This window comes from Mytilus trossulus, chromosome 1 (assembly GCF_036588685.1).
Source record: "Mytilus trossulus isolate FHL-02 chromosome 1, PNRI_Mtr1.1.1.hap1, whole genome shotgun sequence".
NCBI lineage: Eukaryota > Metazoa > Mollusca > Bivalvia > Mytilida > Mytilidae > Mytilus > Mytilus trossulus.
This window is the reverse complement of record NC_086373.1, coordinates 102,698,434-102,714,759: the sequence shown is the minus strand read 5'-3', so window position 1 is coordinate 102,714,759 and position 16,326 is coordinate 102,698,434. Positions and strand designations below refer to the sequence as shown.

At 31.8% G+C, this 16,326-nt stretch overlaps 2 protein-coding genes across 2 annotated transcripts; both read left to right on the top strand.

Moving 5' to 3' along the window:
- The first annotated feature begins 274 nt into the window (after positions 1-274).
- On the top strand, positions 275-1,897 carry LOC134705498 (uncharacterized). Its single transcript, XM_063564219.1, has one exon. The coding sequence runs from the start codon at positions 275-277 to the stop codon at positions 1,895-1,897; it is 1,623 nt and encodes a 540-aa protein (XP_063420289.1).
- Positions 1,898-12,459: 10,562 nt separating this feature from the next.
- On the top strand, positions 12,460-15,911 carry LOC134705488 (uncharacterized). Its single transcript, XM_063564210.1, has 4 exons — positions 12,460-12,556; positions 14,477-14,663; positions 15,309-15,463; positions 15,813-15,911. Exons 1-4 carry the CDS (start codon positions 12,533-12,535, stop codon positions 15,909-15,911), a joined length of 465 nt encoding a protein of 154 aa, XP_063420280.1. The 5' UTR covers positions 12,460-12,532.
- The last annotated feature ends 415 nt before the right edge of the window (positions 15,912-16,326 follow it).

The window sequence follows — 16,326 nt, the reverse complement described above, 5'->3', positions numbered from 1 at the left end:
CGCACACCTCTTAAAAACTCTGGTTGACTTATACTAAAAAAACACTGAAGGGGGAAACGTAGGTTATAAGCTGAATCTGTGGGATGTTTCGAACACACAATACAAATGGATCATTTAGAATATTCCACAAATTCAGATTGAAATCAGTTTCTATTTTTATCTTTACATATCAATCAAACTGAAACTATAGTGTATGTTCCATTTAGATAACAGTTTTAATATGTGATAATTAATAAACCTATTGGCACTCCATCGTTTCTGTCACAAATTTAAGATGGCGTTATTCGGGGCTCAAATGAGTATTGGGTGTACCCTTTGTGAGAGGGGAAATTCATTGAAATGGAAATGTTTAACTTGCAAAGAGTTGTTGTGTGATGACTGTAATGTATACCACAAGAAACTTCGAGCGACGAAAGACCATGTAGTCATACACATTAAGGAACTAAATGAGGACAAACTATTTCAAGCTGAGGTGATAACGTGTCGTGATCATGACGATGCATGTCGATTATTCTGCATGGACTGTAAATTTCCCATATGCACAACAAAATGCATCAAACTTCATGATGGACACCATTTTGAAACGATAGAGAATCTGCGTCGTACTTTAGAGAAAAGCACAAAAAAACTTATAGATGATATTGAAATTAAAACAAAATCATATGCTACGCTTTGTGAAATTGAAGATTGCGAGGGGCAAAGAATAAAAAAAGAACTAAGTGACCGGAAACAATGCTTAACTTCAATAATCGAAAGTAAATACGGTAAGCTTAAAACTGATTTGTGCAATATCTATCAAAACTCTAACAAACAACTGCAATCAGTCAACGATAACCAATTAGCAAAAGAGCTTAGAGAAAAGCAATCCTTGTTAGAGGATGTTATGAAAATACACGACATCGAGGAGCTCGTAAAGAAGTTCAACATACTTAAAAAGGAAGTAGGCAGTTTATCACAACAGATTCCTGACTTAAAACGCATGTACTTTCAACCAGGACATCTCGATATACATTTTGGTGCCCTAAATATCAATTCAAAATGTATTCAAATCAGAGATATTTCCTCTCTACACCATATAGAAATCGTTCGGAAAATTAAAACAGACCTTGAAGATGTGGACATGATTTGCCTAAATAGCAATGATACAACATGGATCGGCGGTCAAAATGATGCACGTGTCCAACTGATACGAAATTCATCTGGAAGACTTATAAATCAAATCAAAACTAACTTCAGCAATGGCTGCGTTATATCAGATAAACTCTACATGTGTAGTTTAAACGAAAAATCCATCTCGATAGTTTCACTTGATGGGGCAGTTTTCCAAATGAAAGACATGCAACCCTTATATCCATTGTGCATTTATGTAACATGTAATAAGGACATAGTAATAGGCGCAACAGACGAGCTTGATAATTACGAACTAAACAAAACTAGCAGAAGAGTTGTGATGACTATAAACGAGAAAGGAGAAGTTAAAAAGGAACTGACGGTAGATGCAAAAGGTGACCAGTTGTTCGTAAAACCATATCGTTGCATGGTCAATGAACAAACAAATGACCTTGTTGTATTGGATAGAACAAGTGGAGGGAGTGGAAGAATCGTTGGTATTTCAGTTGATGACGATGTGAAATTTAGATACTATGGACGATCGTCAGATGAACTAACATGCGAATTTAACCCAACAGGATTAGTATTTGCTTATAATAATATCATTGTATGCGATTATTCGAATCATGCATTAGATATCATTGATTCAGAAGGAAAGATGTTGAAATGTATCAATATTGAGATAAACGGGGTTTCATCTTTATGCGTTGATTCTTTAGGACAACTTTGGATTGGGAATCGCTCCAAAAAAACCAAAGCCGAACTTTTTATTACAACGCTGAAATAATTGTTAAAACTTAACATAAATGTGTATTTGAGCAATATCCCGATTAAGTAAAAACAAAAAAACAAAAGACGGCGGAAAAATGATGATTTGTAATTCATTATGGTATATAACTGATGACTGCGATTGAATATTTGAACATTGTATAGAATGTTTATCGTAATCTATACTTTTAATACACTTTTCGAAGTCCCTCACCAAAAACAGGAACCACTTTACAAAATTGAAAATGCATGATACAAATGTGAAAATGGAGTGAAATCATACGTAAACAGTTTTGTTTTTGTTTTTTTTGTGTTTTGGGTAATAATTTAATTTTTCAAGACGAAACATGTAAATAACAAAATACAGTATTAGACACAAAGTAAAAAGAGTTAAGTAACACTTGTAAGATTTATCAAATATTGATGGTATAATAAGATATAAATATTACAATTGATTTTGTTAATTAAATGCTGCATCTAACAATTGTCACTTCTGATCCATTTTAACTTTTTTCAAACGTTAACAGTTAATGGTCACTATACGGACGTTAACCATGAGAAAAGATATGCGTGTAAAGTAGGCAATAATAGGCCCGACATATAAAACGTGAAACAACTTCTAAAAACAAAAGAAAACTATTGGCCTTATTTATAATCAGACAATGTACGAAAACAAATCTGAAAGACATGACTTACTTAAAAAAAAAAATATAACAAAGTTTATGAAGAGTAATTAATTGTTATAAATATGAAATAAAGCTTTTAACCTAAATACGTATATGTTACAATGTTTTCTTTTTGTATCCCCAATGTATGTGAGCTAGATGAACTTATCAATAAATTATTCATATTAATTTTTGTTTTGTTTAATCAATACAGACGTCCCTGTGACTTTGATATGAGTGATACACTAAGTTCTAGTTTGATGTACATGTAGTAAAGTTGTCCAATGAATTGATACAACATATCATGCAGATGTTTGATGCACAAATTACCCATATCATGACCTATGTTAAATTGTGTTTATAATATATCTATTTTGCTTGTTGAAATGTAAACAGAAAAGCAAATATTACGGAGAGATAAAGCTACAGTAAATGTTAGTTTGTAGAAAAGGCCTAAACATTATATTTTAACCGTCTGTGCTTCATTGATAGTGAAGCTACAACCAAATGTATCAGTGCAAATTAGAGAGATCCCTTGGAAGCACCTCGACGTAGCAAAAACTTCTTTATTGAACTCTTTGGTTTTATTTTTTAATTCTTTTATTGATAACAAAGAGAACACACTGTTCAGAACTGGAACGATTCAGGCAGCGGCCTCTCTGTTAAATTGAAAGAAGATCTTATATTTACTGGGAAATACAAGAAATCAACCGAAATATAAGCTAGTGTGAAATGTGGGGATAATCCGATATGTTCTATTTTCATTAGTCATGAAGTGTGCCATTGGTCTGTCATTGAAGTACATTTTTAGTATCCCTAACTCCTCGTAAACACCTACAAGTAATTGGAGATCGAAGAAACCTTCTAGGAATGTTTATCATACAATGCCACATTGCATATTCCATGTTGTTTTCTGTCCGAATCAATTCAAGAGATTCCTTTACCATTGCTTTATTTGGGCTTATACATCTTGAGTACTGCACTAATGCTAAATATAAAAAAAATGCCAATTAGAGAACACTAACCAAAGACCAAATGATACAGAAGTTAACAACTATTGCTCACTCTACGGCATCAATCAATAAGCAAAATATACACCGCATAGTTAACTATCAGAGGGCATAAAGTTACAATTATAATACATTTCAAACAAAAATTAATGGTCTGATATATGTACAAAACAATGAAAAAACATGATATACAGCAACATTAACTAATGAATTACACGTGCCTGACTTTGGATAGGCACATTCAGAATGTAATCGAGTAAAACATAATTGAAAGCAATAACCTCGCCTTACTTAGAATATATCAATTACGGCACAACACTCAAACATACTATGAAAGCAATAAACGACAGCAATAAAATTACAGGCTCCTGACTTGGGACAGACACATATATAATGTGGCGGGGTGAAACATGCTAAGAACGAAATATAAAAATATAAAAATTAGTTGAAACGGGGTCTGTTGTTGTTGGGGATATACCAGTACCCGGCCACACCATATCTATGTAGTATTCTTAGTTGTATCCAAACGATGAGATAAGCCTTTTTAACTGATTTTGATAGTTCGTTCTTTTGTTGTAATGTTACACCACTGTCTGAGGTAAGGGTGAGGGTTTGAATCCCACTAACATGTTTAACCCCGCCACATTTTGTATATATTTGCCTGTCTCAAGTTAGAAGCCTGTAATTCAGTGGTTGTCGTTTGTTGATGTGTTGCATATTTGTTTTTCGTTATTTTTTTGTACATAGATAAGGTCATTAGTTTTCTCGTTTGAATTGTTTTAGATTTGTCATTTCGGGGCCTTTTATAGCTGACTATGTGCTTTGTTCATTGATGAATGCCGATCTATGATATAATTGTCAATTTCTGTGTCATTTGGTCTCTTATGGAGAGTTGTCTCATTGACAATCATACCACATCTTCTTTTTTTATATGTGCTCGCCACATCGACACAAACGAGAAAAACAAGTAACAAAATCATAGATTAGACGTGGCAGATTATTTATGCATCGCTATATCACAAAAGATAGTACAAAGCCAATTACAACAGATAAAAAATCATTTATCAAAGACTGAAATATTAATCAGTTCATATCCAACATTCAATGGGTTTACTATACAGACGCAATTAAAAGGTTCAGAGAAAACCCAACATTGTATAACGATAAATTACATGTATCAACAAACTGTAAACCGTGATTAGTACTTGTTTGGCTTTATAAATATTTTGATACGAGCGTCACTAATGAGTCTTGTGTAGACTAAACGCGCGTCTGGCGTACTCAATTATAATCCTGGTACCTTTGATAACTATTAGTATATGTAGTATGCTTATTTTGGTATTATGTACTGATACTAACATCAATATTTATACCAATAAAAACCATATTGAAGGTCTAATAACAGTGTTGAATTGGTAAACTTTAATATAACGGTGCATACAAATGCAGCAGGTTTAAACGTATAAACCTGAAACAGTTCTGTTACATTACAACATAAAAAGATATATACCTATCGGGTTTCATTCTTATCATAAATTTTAATCACCCTCGATCAGGATCATGAAGTTATCTCGACAACAATCGAATCCTTTCGGGATGGCACGTTATCTAAAAATTCCTATTAGAACGTACGTTATCGTATTGCAGGCGTCCCACTATCCCTTGGTTATGACATCGTGAGAGCATCATGTCAAATAGTGTCGTCTTCGTCTTTTTTTGACTTTGTCTGATTATCTGTACTATCGTGTATTTTTCCACCCAACGAAGACAATATGAAGGAAACAAGAAGCTTTTACTCAGGAAGAAAACACGACCACATGAATGCATCGCAATGACGTTGTGTAGCAATCGTAGTAAAGTACGATGAGTTTAAGATGGGACCACGGTGTCGGCGAAAACATCTGATTTTGAGATGCTCAGCCTTTTTTCAGACAATCCTGAACAACTCTTCAGAACAGAGACGTGTGTTACTCAATTAAAATTCTGCAAAATGGCATACTTGATGGAAAAGATTTAGCAGTATCCTTTAACTTTACTTTCCGCGGTATAGATGATAATCATTTGCTAAATAATACTAGTAGAACATTTATATACTAGTACGTATCTAACTTATTGAACTTTATATAGGATACAAAAAATACAGTTAAGTCTGCCTAATACCTTGACTTCCATCAAGAAATTGACAATGTGGGTCGATGGAAAACAAAACAACTTTACGACAAAAAGAGATGGTTTCTGCTTTCTAATTCTGAACTTTCCTTTTTCTATGAACAACATTCCAGCAGCGTCAATCTATCAATCACTGAACGACACGTGTCCTCTTGTGACAATTAGTCTTTCCTTCAATTGCATAGATACTCCAAACACCATCTCCTTTGTCGTAATGTTCTAAGTCGATTTTGTAGTTGAGGTGATCCAGAGTCCTTCTCTTTCTAAAACTGAAGATTGGACCGCCAATCCTAAGCAATTTGAAAATATATGAAAACTCAATAGCAAAAATATGGCGGTAACCAGTCCTTTGAATACTGGTCCTGTGTACAAAAACTACAAGGGCTTATTCTCTATTCTTCCAAAATCTCTGATCAAAGCAGACTACATGTTTATCTGGCGTTATGTCAGCTTTGATTGTTCCAACAACGATGCCAGTATTTATAATAGGTAAGAACTTAAGGAAGGCTTGAAAAGTCTGAACAACATATGAAAATAAGAAGATGTGTTATAATTTCCAATGAGACAACTCTCAACCAGAGACCAAATGTCATTTCGGTGCAATCGTATAGACTTATGTAGACATAGTACATAAGAATACCAACAAAATATCACATATATCTGATTTGATTGAATCCAAAACTACTGTAAACAAACTTATTTTCGCGGATACTTAATTTCGCGTTTTACACTTTTTAGACCACTTCGCGGCTATTTAATTTTAATATTCGAAATGTGCGAAAATAAATTGTTTACAGTATTTTATATGGAAGGGTTGTGAAACTGGAGAAAATGAAAGTCAGAAAATAAAACAAACGAAAACACTTACTTTTGATAATCCAAAGCATGTATCGTAAGCTTACAAATCAATTACTCGAAATGTACCTAAACATTTAACAAACAACAGCAACCAGTCAACAATAACCAGTCATTCTTGATTTTTACGAAATTTGGACAAAAGAAGCTTCTTACATTTAAAAGACAGTATCTAGAGGAAATTGTTTTATTTTTCCCCCATTTTTGTTGAGTCTGCAACTTACAGCAAAAGTTGGCGACACACAGCGGGTTCCGCGGATTTTTCATAAAATGTCTGTACCAAGTCAATATATTCGTTCAGTTGGTTTATAAAGTCTAGCGTTTGATTTTGTCAGTTTGTATGGACTTCCCGCTGTTCGAGTTGAATTTTCCTTGGAGTTAGGTAATTAGTTATATTTTTCTTTTGACATATTAAAAGATGGTATAATTAGTTACATAGTGTTTAAGTGACCTAAAACAATATAAATGGGGTCAGTTAATTAAATATGGGAATTCGAGCGAAGCTTTGTCGTGTTAGGTCACTAGTGGACTATCTAACGAACTTATCTTACCGACTATCTTCACATGTGGTATTTAGACTAATGCCCTATCAAAGTTATCAAGTCTTTAATATCGTGAGTATTAAGAACCTACTTCCATTGGTTTAAAAAAAAAACACACAAATGCCAACAATAATAAACTTGTTAGCTTTAAATTAATTCTATTTTTTTCAATTGTTAAAAAAATCATCAATTTCTTCGTCTGTTGAAACCTTTAAGATTTTTCATCAACACCGTGTTGTTTTTATAATGGGACGTAACACCTCTACTAACCGTGTATTGAAATAAGCACCGCCTACTAACCTAAAATGAAACCCTATTAACCTTATATAGAATATACACGTTCTCCACGCAGTGGCTTTTAAACAATCGTATTCCTAGAAGTGTATATGAGGTTAGATAAATGTTTTTTACTGGTTCATTTCTAGGCTTTAAATCAAGATAAAAACCACATCGATATTGTTATTAGTAGGTTGAAGCGATTCTTAACGTTGACATTTCAAGTACAAGGAACACTAGGATTGGACCAATAGAGCAATATCTTATTTCGATGCAATACAAACTGTTGACGTTGATGGTATTTTAACGGATCTTTATTTTAATATGAATCGTAGATAAACACTCAATTGTTTTGTATGTAAAAAAACATACTAGTCTTTATATAGAAATACACAAGTAAATTTCAGATTGTTTATTAAATACGATACTCTAATCTCAGATATATAAGAATAAGATACGAAGTTAAATTTTCTTGAACAGTTGGTGTGGTTCGTGTTGCTTAGTCTTTAGTTTCCTATGCTGTGTATTCTGTACTATTATTTGTCTGTTTGTCTTTTTATTTTTTATCCATGGCGTTGTCAGTTTGATTTTCAATCTAGGAGTTTGACTGTCCCTTTGGTATCTTTAGCCCCTCTTTTACATAAAGATTTAGAACTGTAATTTGTCTTGTAGTCTGCTTGCTTTTAATTCTTACAAATAAACTAGAAATTCTCAACTCAAATAATATCAACAGCTTGAATTTCTGAGATCAGATTAATTCAGTCAAGTTAAGTTAAGTGCAGATAGGCAGAATTCAAAAGTCTAATAAAAGTCTAGATGAAAAATTTAATCTAACCAAGAAGGAAATCACTAGATAATTCAAACTATTTTCTGTAAAGTTTGAACAGAACAATGTTAAGCCTGAACAGAAGAAAACTTTATAGACATAATTGTCTTTTTGTGTATTTCAGACCATAAATCTGAGATTTTGCTTTTTACAAATTTCTCTGGATTTTTTTTCTGATTTTTAACTGTTACCCAATTACTTTTGCATTGATCATTACAGTCAATGATTTTCGTATATTTCAAAGATAGATATGAAAAGGGTTAAAACAAACAAATCGTACTTGTTTAACAAATTGTTTCCCGCAATTTTTTTCTCTCCATTAAACTCTCCCAAGGTTAATGAATGAATCATCTTATGGTATCAAAATGAATATACGTATTAAAATTTCATGTGGTATTAATGAATGGATGTTATAATACTATAATCATTATTTAAGGTCTTGTTTACGGAAAAATATGACCATCAAGTGTTTGATGTGGAAGTTATATACTACCAACAGTTGTGTACCCATGATAAAGTATTAAATGTCAACCAGATCATATGTATATCATATCATGTGTGAAATATTAACGTGTGTGGGCGTTGAATTAAAAGCTTCTTTTTGCATGAATGTCAATTTCATAACCTTCTTAATTATTTCAAGAAACAACAAAAACAAACAAAGCATTATTTATTATTGAAAATATTGTATAGCAGTGTCGAGTAGCGTTAATATAACCGTGTGAATATATAAAGTCGAAAAATTAGATCAGATATGATGCATTATGGAAAAAATATGCATCTATCAAGTCCAAGCTCCTTGGAGCAAAGTTGACCTTCGATGTATTTGACACCTTGTACGTTGCCGAGTATTATGCATAATGACTCAAATAGTTCGTTATTATATATAATTACTGAAATTGACCTGTAATTTTACATAATTACATTTTTCAATTCCCTGTTTATATTTCAGTTTAGCAATAAAACAAAGATCAACTGTTTGGATAACATAATATGAGAAAATGGTTGTAAAGCTTTGAGAAATCAATGTTAAAATGAAAAAAATGAAACCTAGCACTCTACAATTGAGCGAATGTTCTATAATGTACTTAGGGGAAAGTACAAAGATTCACTTATAAACACTTATTATCATAAAATTTCCATCGATACTGATAACTGTACGCGTAGTCTTTGCAAAGAATCAATGTAAATGTACGTTCATGCTCTGGATGTGCATAGTGCATGAAATGAAAGGATCTGGGACACATATTTTCTGTAGGTATAGTATTTTCAAATAAAGCAGCGTGAATGTACTTTTATGCTCTGAATGTGCAGAGTGCATGAAAATGCAGTAACATAAAATGACAATAAAGGTTCTAGGAAAAATATTTTCTTTTTTTCCAATTAACAATCAATTCAAAATGAGAAACTTACACAAATAAATTTTCAGAATAAGAAGATAAATCTAAAAGCTACAAAATAAGAAATTAAAAGAGCATTGCAGCCGCAAATTTTCAAAAGTTTTGCAAAATATAGATTATATAGTATATATTCTTGTGATCGAATACCCTTAGATTAAAAAAACGCTTGTTAAAAGTTGATTTATGATTACCACAATTCATTACAGCACAGAGGTGTAGTCTACAGGGTTTGTACTATTATCGGAGGTAAACCTACCCTATCCGTGGCATCGACCTAGAGTGGCTGTAAATACTAGTCAAGGAATGAAAGACCCCAAAAATTTAATAGCAATCTTAATTGATAATTTAATCTGGTTAACAAACATGGAATAAATATCAATATATTAAAGGACAAGTTTTTTGTTAAAAGTTAATATTCAAAGGTACCAGGATTATAAATCAAGACTTAAATATACAGATTGAAGATTGGAATGCTATTTATTCCATGCCCTTCATTATAACTAGAAATTCGTTTAAAAAAAATTAATTTAAGATTGTTCATAGGATTTGACCATGTATTCCTTTTTGTATAAATGTAAATTAAAAGAAACTGAACTATGTACATTTTGTTCAGAAGTAAGGGAAAATATTTTTTCAAATTTTTTGGGAATGTAATGTAGCACAAAACTTTTGGTTTTCCATTAGAGATTGGATGAGAAATTATGAAATCTTCTTGCCTTTTAGTACAAAAGAGGTCATTTTAGGTGTGTCTGAGGATTTTGTCAACAGTAAAACAGTTAATGATATCTTGTTGTTACTTAAATATTATATATACAAATGTAGATGTAAAAGCATATTGCCCACAAAATATGGTGGGATAGAATATTTAAAGTGTTGGTTTAAAATAGAAAAATACTCTGTATGTTTCTTAGCCCCTACACAAAAAATACAAATGGATCAGAAGTGGCAATTGATAGAAGCAGCATTAAATCCACTGTTGATCAAATCAACAAAATCAATTGTAATATTTATATCTTATTATACCATTATGATTTAATCGATCTCACAAGTGTTAATTTTTTTTCATACTTGTGTCTAATACTGTATTATGTAATTTCACATGTTTCATCTTGAAAAATAAAATAATTTCAAAAAAGGATTATAATAAAGTACGCTAGACGCGCGTTTCGTCTTCATGACACTCATCAGTTAAAAATATTTATAAAGTCAAACAAATACAAAGTTGAAGATCCAAAATTCAAAAAAGTTGTGCCAAAAACGACTATGGTAATTTATGTCTAGGATAAGAAAATCCTTAATTTTTCGAAAAATTCAAAGTATTGTTAACAGGAAATTTATGAAAATGATCACATTATTCATATTCATGTCAACACCGAAGTATCGACTACTGAGCTGGTGATACCTCTCCGGGACGAGACGTCCACCAGCAGTTGCATCGACCCAGTGGTGTAAATAGTTATCAAATGTACCATGATTATAATTTATTACGCCAGACGCGCGTTTAGTCTACATAAAACTCATCAGTGACGCTCATTTAAAAAAAAATATAAAACCAAACAAGTACAAAGTTGAAGAGCATTGAGGATCCAAAAATAAAAAAAGTTGTGCCAAATACGGCTAGGGTAATCTAGTTTTTCGAAAAAAATCAAAGTTTTGTAAACAGGGAATTTATAAAAATGAAGACTATGTGTATAGAATGAAAGTGTTGTAGAAAAGCTTGGTCGTTGTGCAATTTCATGTTTTTTTGGTAAAAAGAAATAATTTTATATTACTTTTGTGATTGTTTATCTTCATGATATTTCATACATTTTTAACAAATTTAAAAACAGATGAAATGATAACGGACAACCCTGTCAAATTCCCTTGTATGTTAAATATATTATAGGATAGATAGTGAACACGCATGGGTCGCTTTAGCACATATCTAAGATATTAATCGATATCAGATGATCTAGTTATTATGAGTATAGCTAAACAACTTTATCTGATAATACCAGCACTGGTATTTGATCAACACTATTCATATCTCCGCGATTGTGAATTTCAAATGACATTGAAAGCACAGAAAGTAGATTATTTTAAAACACGCCAAAGTTTTGTTCAGCTTTGATGTTTACCAAAAAGATAAGTGCAACGCAAACACTTATTGGTTTCTATATTAAATTTTTTTCAACAGTTTTATTGTTTTGCAAAGTTCAAATTTGAAATTCCTTATTTATTTATCTTCCCAGAGAGATCCGATGTAAGTATTTTTTCTCCCTCCCCATATCTTTAATTTAGTAAATAGATATTAACTTTATAATTTCCTATGAATAAGTCAAGTCCACTCCTTTAATGAAAAATGAGGATGACACATAGCCCCGTTACTGTATATATAAGCAAACATTTCATACTTTACATAGAAAATAATGATCTATAATGACCATGTCGCCTTCATCAAAGGTAAGTTACAGACAGTAATACGGAGTTTTGAATGAAGATATAAAGGAGAAAAAATTCAACAGATTTACAAAAACTTCATGCATAAAGTTGATATAAAAGTAAGGCATGCGGGGTATATGCACACATGATAAATGTTTCCAAACAAATCTAATTGTTATTTAGGTTTCTTACATCCTTTACTCTTCAATCATATTATGTAGCTGGTACGGCCTGCTTAAACGATTAAGAATCTCAAAATATTTGACCTTTTAGCAACTGAAGTGTGTGAAAAAAGACCAGCATCATAAATAAATTCTTAAACAAATTGTAATTTGCCAAAAGAATTATCGTTTACTTGTAATGCTTAGCTATTGGCTATAGGAAAGATTAAAACTTGCACTGTTATTAATGTTAGGTGTAAGCTTTGAGCCGCTGGGAATTACTTTTTTTTCTTTCGTGAAATAAGTTGTTGACTATAATTTGTGGTAAAATGGAAACGATCATACTTTCAACGGTAAGTTATCGTTATTTTTATTTTTATTTTTTTTGTTTTTTCCTTTGCCATTATAAAACCACAATTTACATTTTAGAAATGATATGTGTCAAGAATAGATCATACTTTTAAAAAAGAATCCATTATAAACAATGTTACAGATTCAGTCCATACAATATATGAAGTTTTCGGGTTTGACACTGAATGCTTTCCAAAAAACTCTTATGCATGGTTTTGTTTGCTTGTGTTTTTAAAAATAGAATGGGAGACGACATGACAATAATATTTATTGATTCAGTCTGAAGTTAAAACAAAAAGAATTAAGTCAATTTGTATAATTGCGGAAAAATTGTTCTCAAATAGTTCGTTTCTATGTATGTTGGCGGTTGTTTTTGTTGCACTTCAGAGTTCATGTTGTACCTTTGTTTTCGTTTCATAGTTTGTGCGTTTTCCTCGGATTAAGTTTATAACACAGATTGGTTTTCTCTCAATCGATTTATTACTTTTGAACACCGGTATGCTACTGTTGCGTTTACAAAATTGATGGATTTTATTGTTGTTTGCATTAAGTCTTGAGGATCTCAACAACAACTAAATCATTCTACTATAAGTATTTAAAAACTAACCATACACTTTTAGATATTTGGATGATATTTTGGCTCTCAATAATGACGACTTCAGTATGTATATTAAAGAAATTTATCCTGCTGAACTTACTTTAAATAAAGCTAATACTAACAATGACCACTGCCCTTCCCTCGATCTTGATATCTATATCACTAACGGGAAGCCGAATACTAAAATTTATGATAAAAGGGATGATTTTTCGTTTCCTATCGCTAATTATCCGTTTTTAGATGGTGACGTTCCCTTGTCACCATCTTACGGTGTTTATATATCTCAACTTGTACGATTCGCTCGTGTATGGAACAATGTTTTAGATTTTAACGAGAGAAATTTATGTATTACTGAAAAATTATTACACCAGGGTTTTCGATATCACAAACTTGTCAAAACATTTACTAAATTTTATCATCGGTATAAAGACATCATTCGTAAATATAGCTCAACATGCAGACTTCTTATACGTTCAGGTCTTTCACATCCAATTTTTTATGGAAATATTCTTTATAAAGCACAAAGGTGTCAGTATTCACCTCAGAAACTTACAAAATCTTTGAATAGACTTATTAAGAAGGGATATAATTACGATACTGTTGTCAAGCCATTAAAGTTTGCATATTTTGGCGTTAATATTGAGTCACTGATAAGGTCTTTGCGTCGGAACTAAACACATTTATTCTAAAAACAGTTGTTGGCATGACACGGGTTATGTTCTTCTCATATATGTTATGATGGTATGATACTAAACCCCTAACGGGAAGGATTGTGCCTGATGTTCATATGATGAAATCATAATCTTTCAGTCAGTTTAATTGAAGTCTGGAGCTGGCATGTCAGTTTACTGCTAGTAGTCTGTTGTTATTTGTGTATTATTGTCATTTTATTTATTTTCTTTGGTTACATCTTCTGACATCAGACTCGGACTTCTCTTGAACTGAATTTTAATGTGCGTATTGTTATGCGTTTACTTTTCTACATTGGTTAGAGGTATAGGGGGAGGGTTGTGATCTCACAAACATGTTTAACCCCGCCGCATTTTTGCGCCTGTCCCTAGTCAGGAGCCTCTGGCCTTTGTTAGTCTTGTATTATTTTAATATTAGTTTCTTGTGTACAATTTGGAAATTAGTATGGCGTTCATTATCACTGAACTAGTATATATTTGTTTAGGGGCGAGCTGAAGGACGCCTTCGGGTGCGGGAATTTCTCGCTACATTGAAGACCTGTTGGTGACCTTCTGCTGTTGTTTTTTTATTTGGTTGTGTTGTTGTCTCTTTGACACATTCCCCATTTCCATTCTCAATTTTATTATCATTTTAGATCATAGCTGTTCTTTGCATTTTCGTGGAATCTGTTTTTGGTGCAGCATACCCTTTTGAGCAACCTACAAAACAGGAATGTATAGACATGATGCCATCGTACTTTCAAACTAGTCCACAGAAAACGACGAATCGTCCATTCAAAATTAAAGTCACCGATAACATATATCAGCAGACTGCTGTTAAAGGTATTATTGATATCTTATTAAACTAATCATAATATAAGTAATATTTGTAGATTTTGTATTAGTAGCATCATCACTATAACTTTTGAATGCGCCATAATAATCAATTAGTAAAAATGTAAGTTGAGTAATGTATGTCAAGATTTTTGTTAGGTTATAGCTTTAAGGCCTTCGTGACATTATTTATGAAATAGTTTGTAAACAATATCGATATGACTAAACCAGAGGCTTTGCCTTAGTTTGTTAAAGAGCCCTTCTTTGATTTTGTAATAATTCACATATATGCCGACTAAAAATAAACTATCTTGCTTCTTTTTTAAGAATCGCCCCATGTACAAGTTTCACAATTAATTATTTTATTACATTGAGTTTTCTATTCTCTTGAATAAAAATATCATGAGTCCTGAAAAATAGCCAGTATATGGACGCTTATTAAAATAAGGAAATCTATTTACTCTAAAAAAAATGTTGGTACGGAAAATAATTAGTATATGTGGATGATAATCAAAGTAAAATTGGTATGGAAGATAACAAAAAAACAATCACAAGCTACACAAAGCATTAATAAACAATCATACTGTATACAAGTAGTGTATTTCCATTACTAAAACCAAGCACAAAGTTTATGTGTTGATCTTTCTTTTTAAGTTACCATAGAACGACTAGACAATTTTCCGATAAAAGGATTAATACTTCAAGCCAGGAGGGCCAAGTGTGATGTAGCAAATCAGAAAGAACCAGTAGGAAAATTTTACCTAGCCGGTGAAAAAATACTGCAACTTTTTAACTGTTCAAGGAAAGACGTAAGTTAATATTGTGTTGCTGTTTGAGTATTTCCTTCCACAAATGAAAATGTCAGAAAACACATATCCTTTCAAATGTACAAATTGAATATTTTACCGATGGGTCTTGTGTGGACAAAACCAACTTGGTTTCTTTGATGAAATATTTTGTTTTTAGTTGTCATTTTACAAGCAAAATAATTTGATATAAATATTCCTTTTCTCTTGTAACATAAAGCACAATCTATCTTTGTTTGTCATACCAATGGCTTAGAAGGGTAAAAATGAAAAAATGGAAAAATCGGTATCAATGTTATCTTAAATAATTGTTGATAAAAGATATCATCTAATATTTTAATTACAACACTAGGATACTGTTGTAAATCGGGCATGGATACCAATAGAAAGAAACCTAGAAGTACATTGGAGTAGCAATAATATAGACTTTGGACGAGTATATTTCATATGAGTAATCATATATATTTTTACAAGAATTGTTCTATAATTTTAAGGTAATTTTCATTTTTGTTACATGTAAATTTAAATATTACTACGAAATGATGAACATACGATTTCTTTAACACAACAAGAACTGACTGCATTTTCTTTTTCAATTATTGCCTGAATGACCGATTGCGCAATATTTAAACACCGTCATGGTATGCGATAAACGTGCCTGACTTTTCTATTCCAGCCCTGTTATGTCAATTTAAGCATATTCCATTGCAAATTTCTTTTTTATAAGTTCTTTCTTGCACAGGTGAAGAATATAGTGTAAGATTATAAAAGAGTGCAATTTTAGTATCATTTCAAAGAAGATATAAAGGGACGACAATTATGTTTCTGATGGAAGGGAGGGGATAGGAGGATTTTTCGCGAACGGG

Bases quoted from the DNA above. Each gene is read 5' to 3' on its own strand.
- LOC134705498 (XM_063564219.1), top strand. From the start codon at position 275: ATGGCGTTATTCGGGGCTCAAATGAGTATTGGGTGTACCCTTTGTGAG.
- LOC134705488 (XM_063564210.1), top strand. From the start codon at position 12,533: ATGGAAACGATCATACTTTCAACG. The intron at 12,557-14,476 runs GTAAGTTATCGT...TTATCATTTTAG, and splicing joins AAACGATCATACTTTCAACG to ATCATAGCTGTTCTTTGCAT. The intron at 15,464-15,812 runs GTAAGTTAATAT...TTACAACACTAG, and splicing joins TTAACTGTTCAAGGAAAGAC to GATACTGTTGTAAATCGGGC.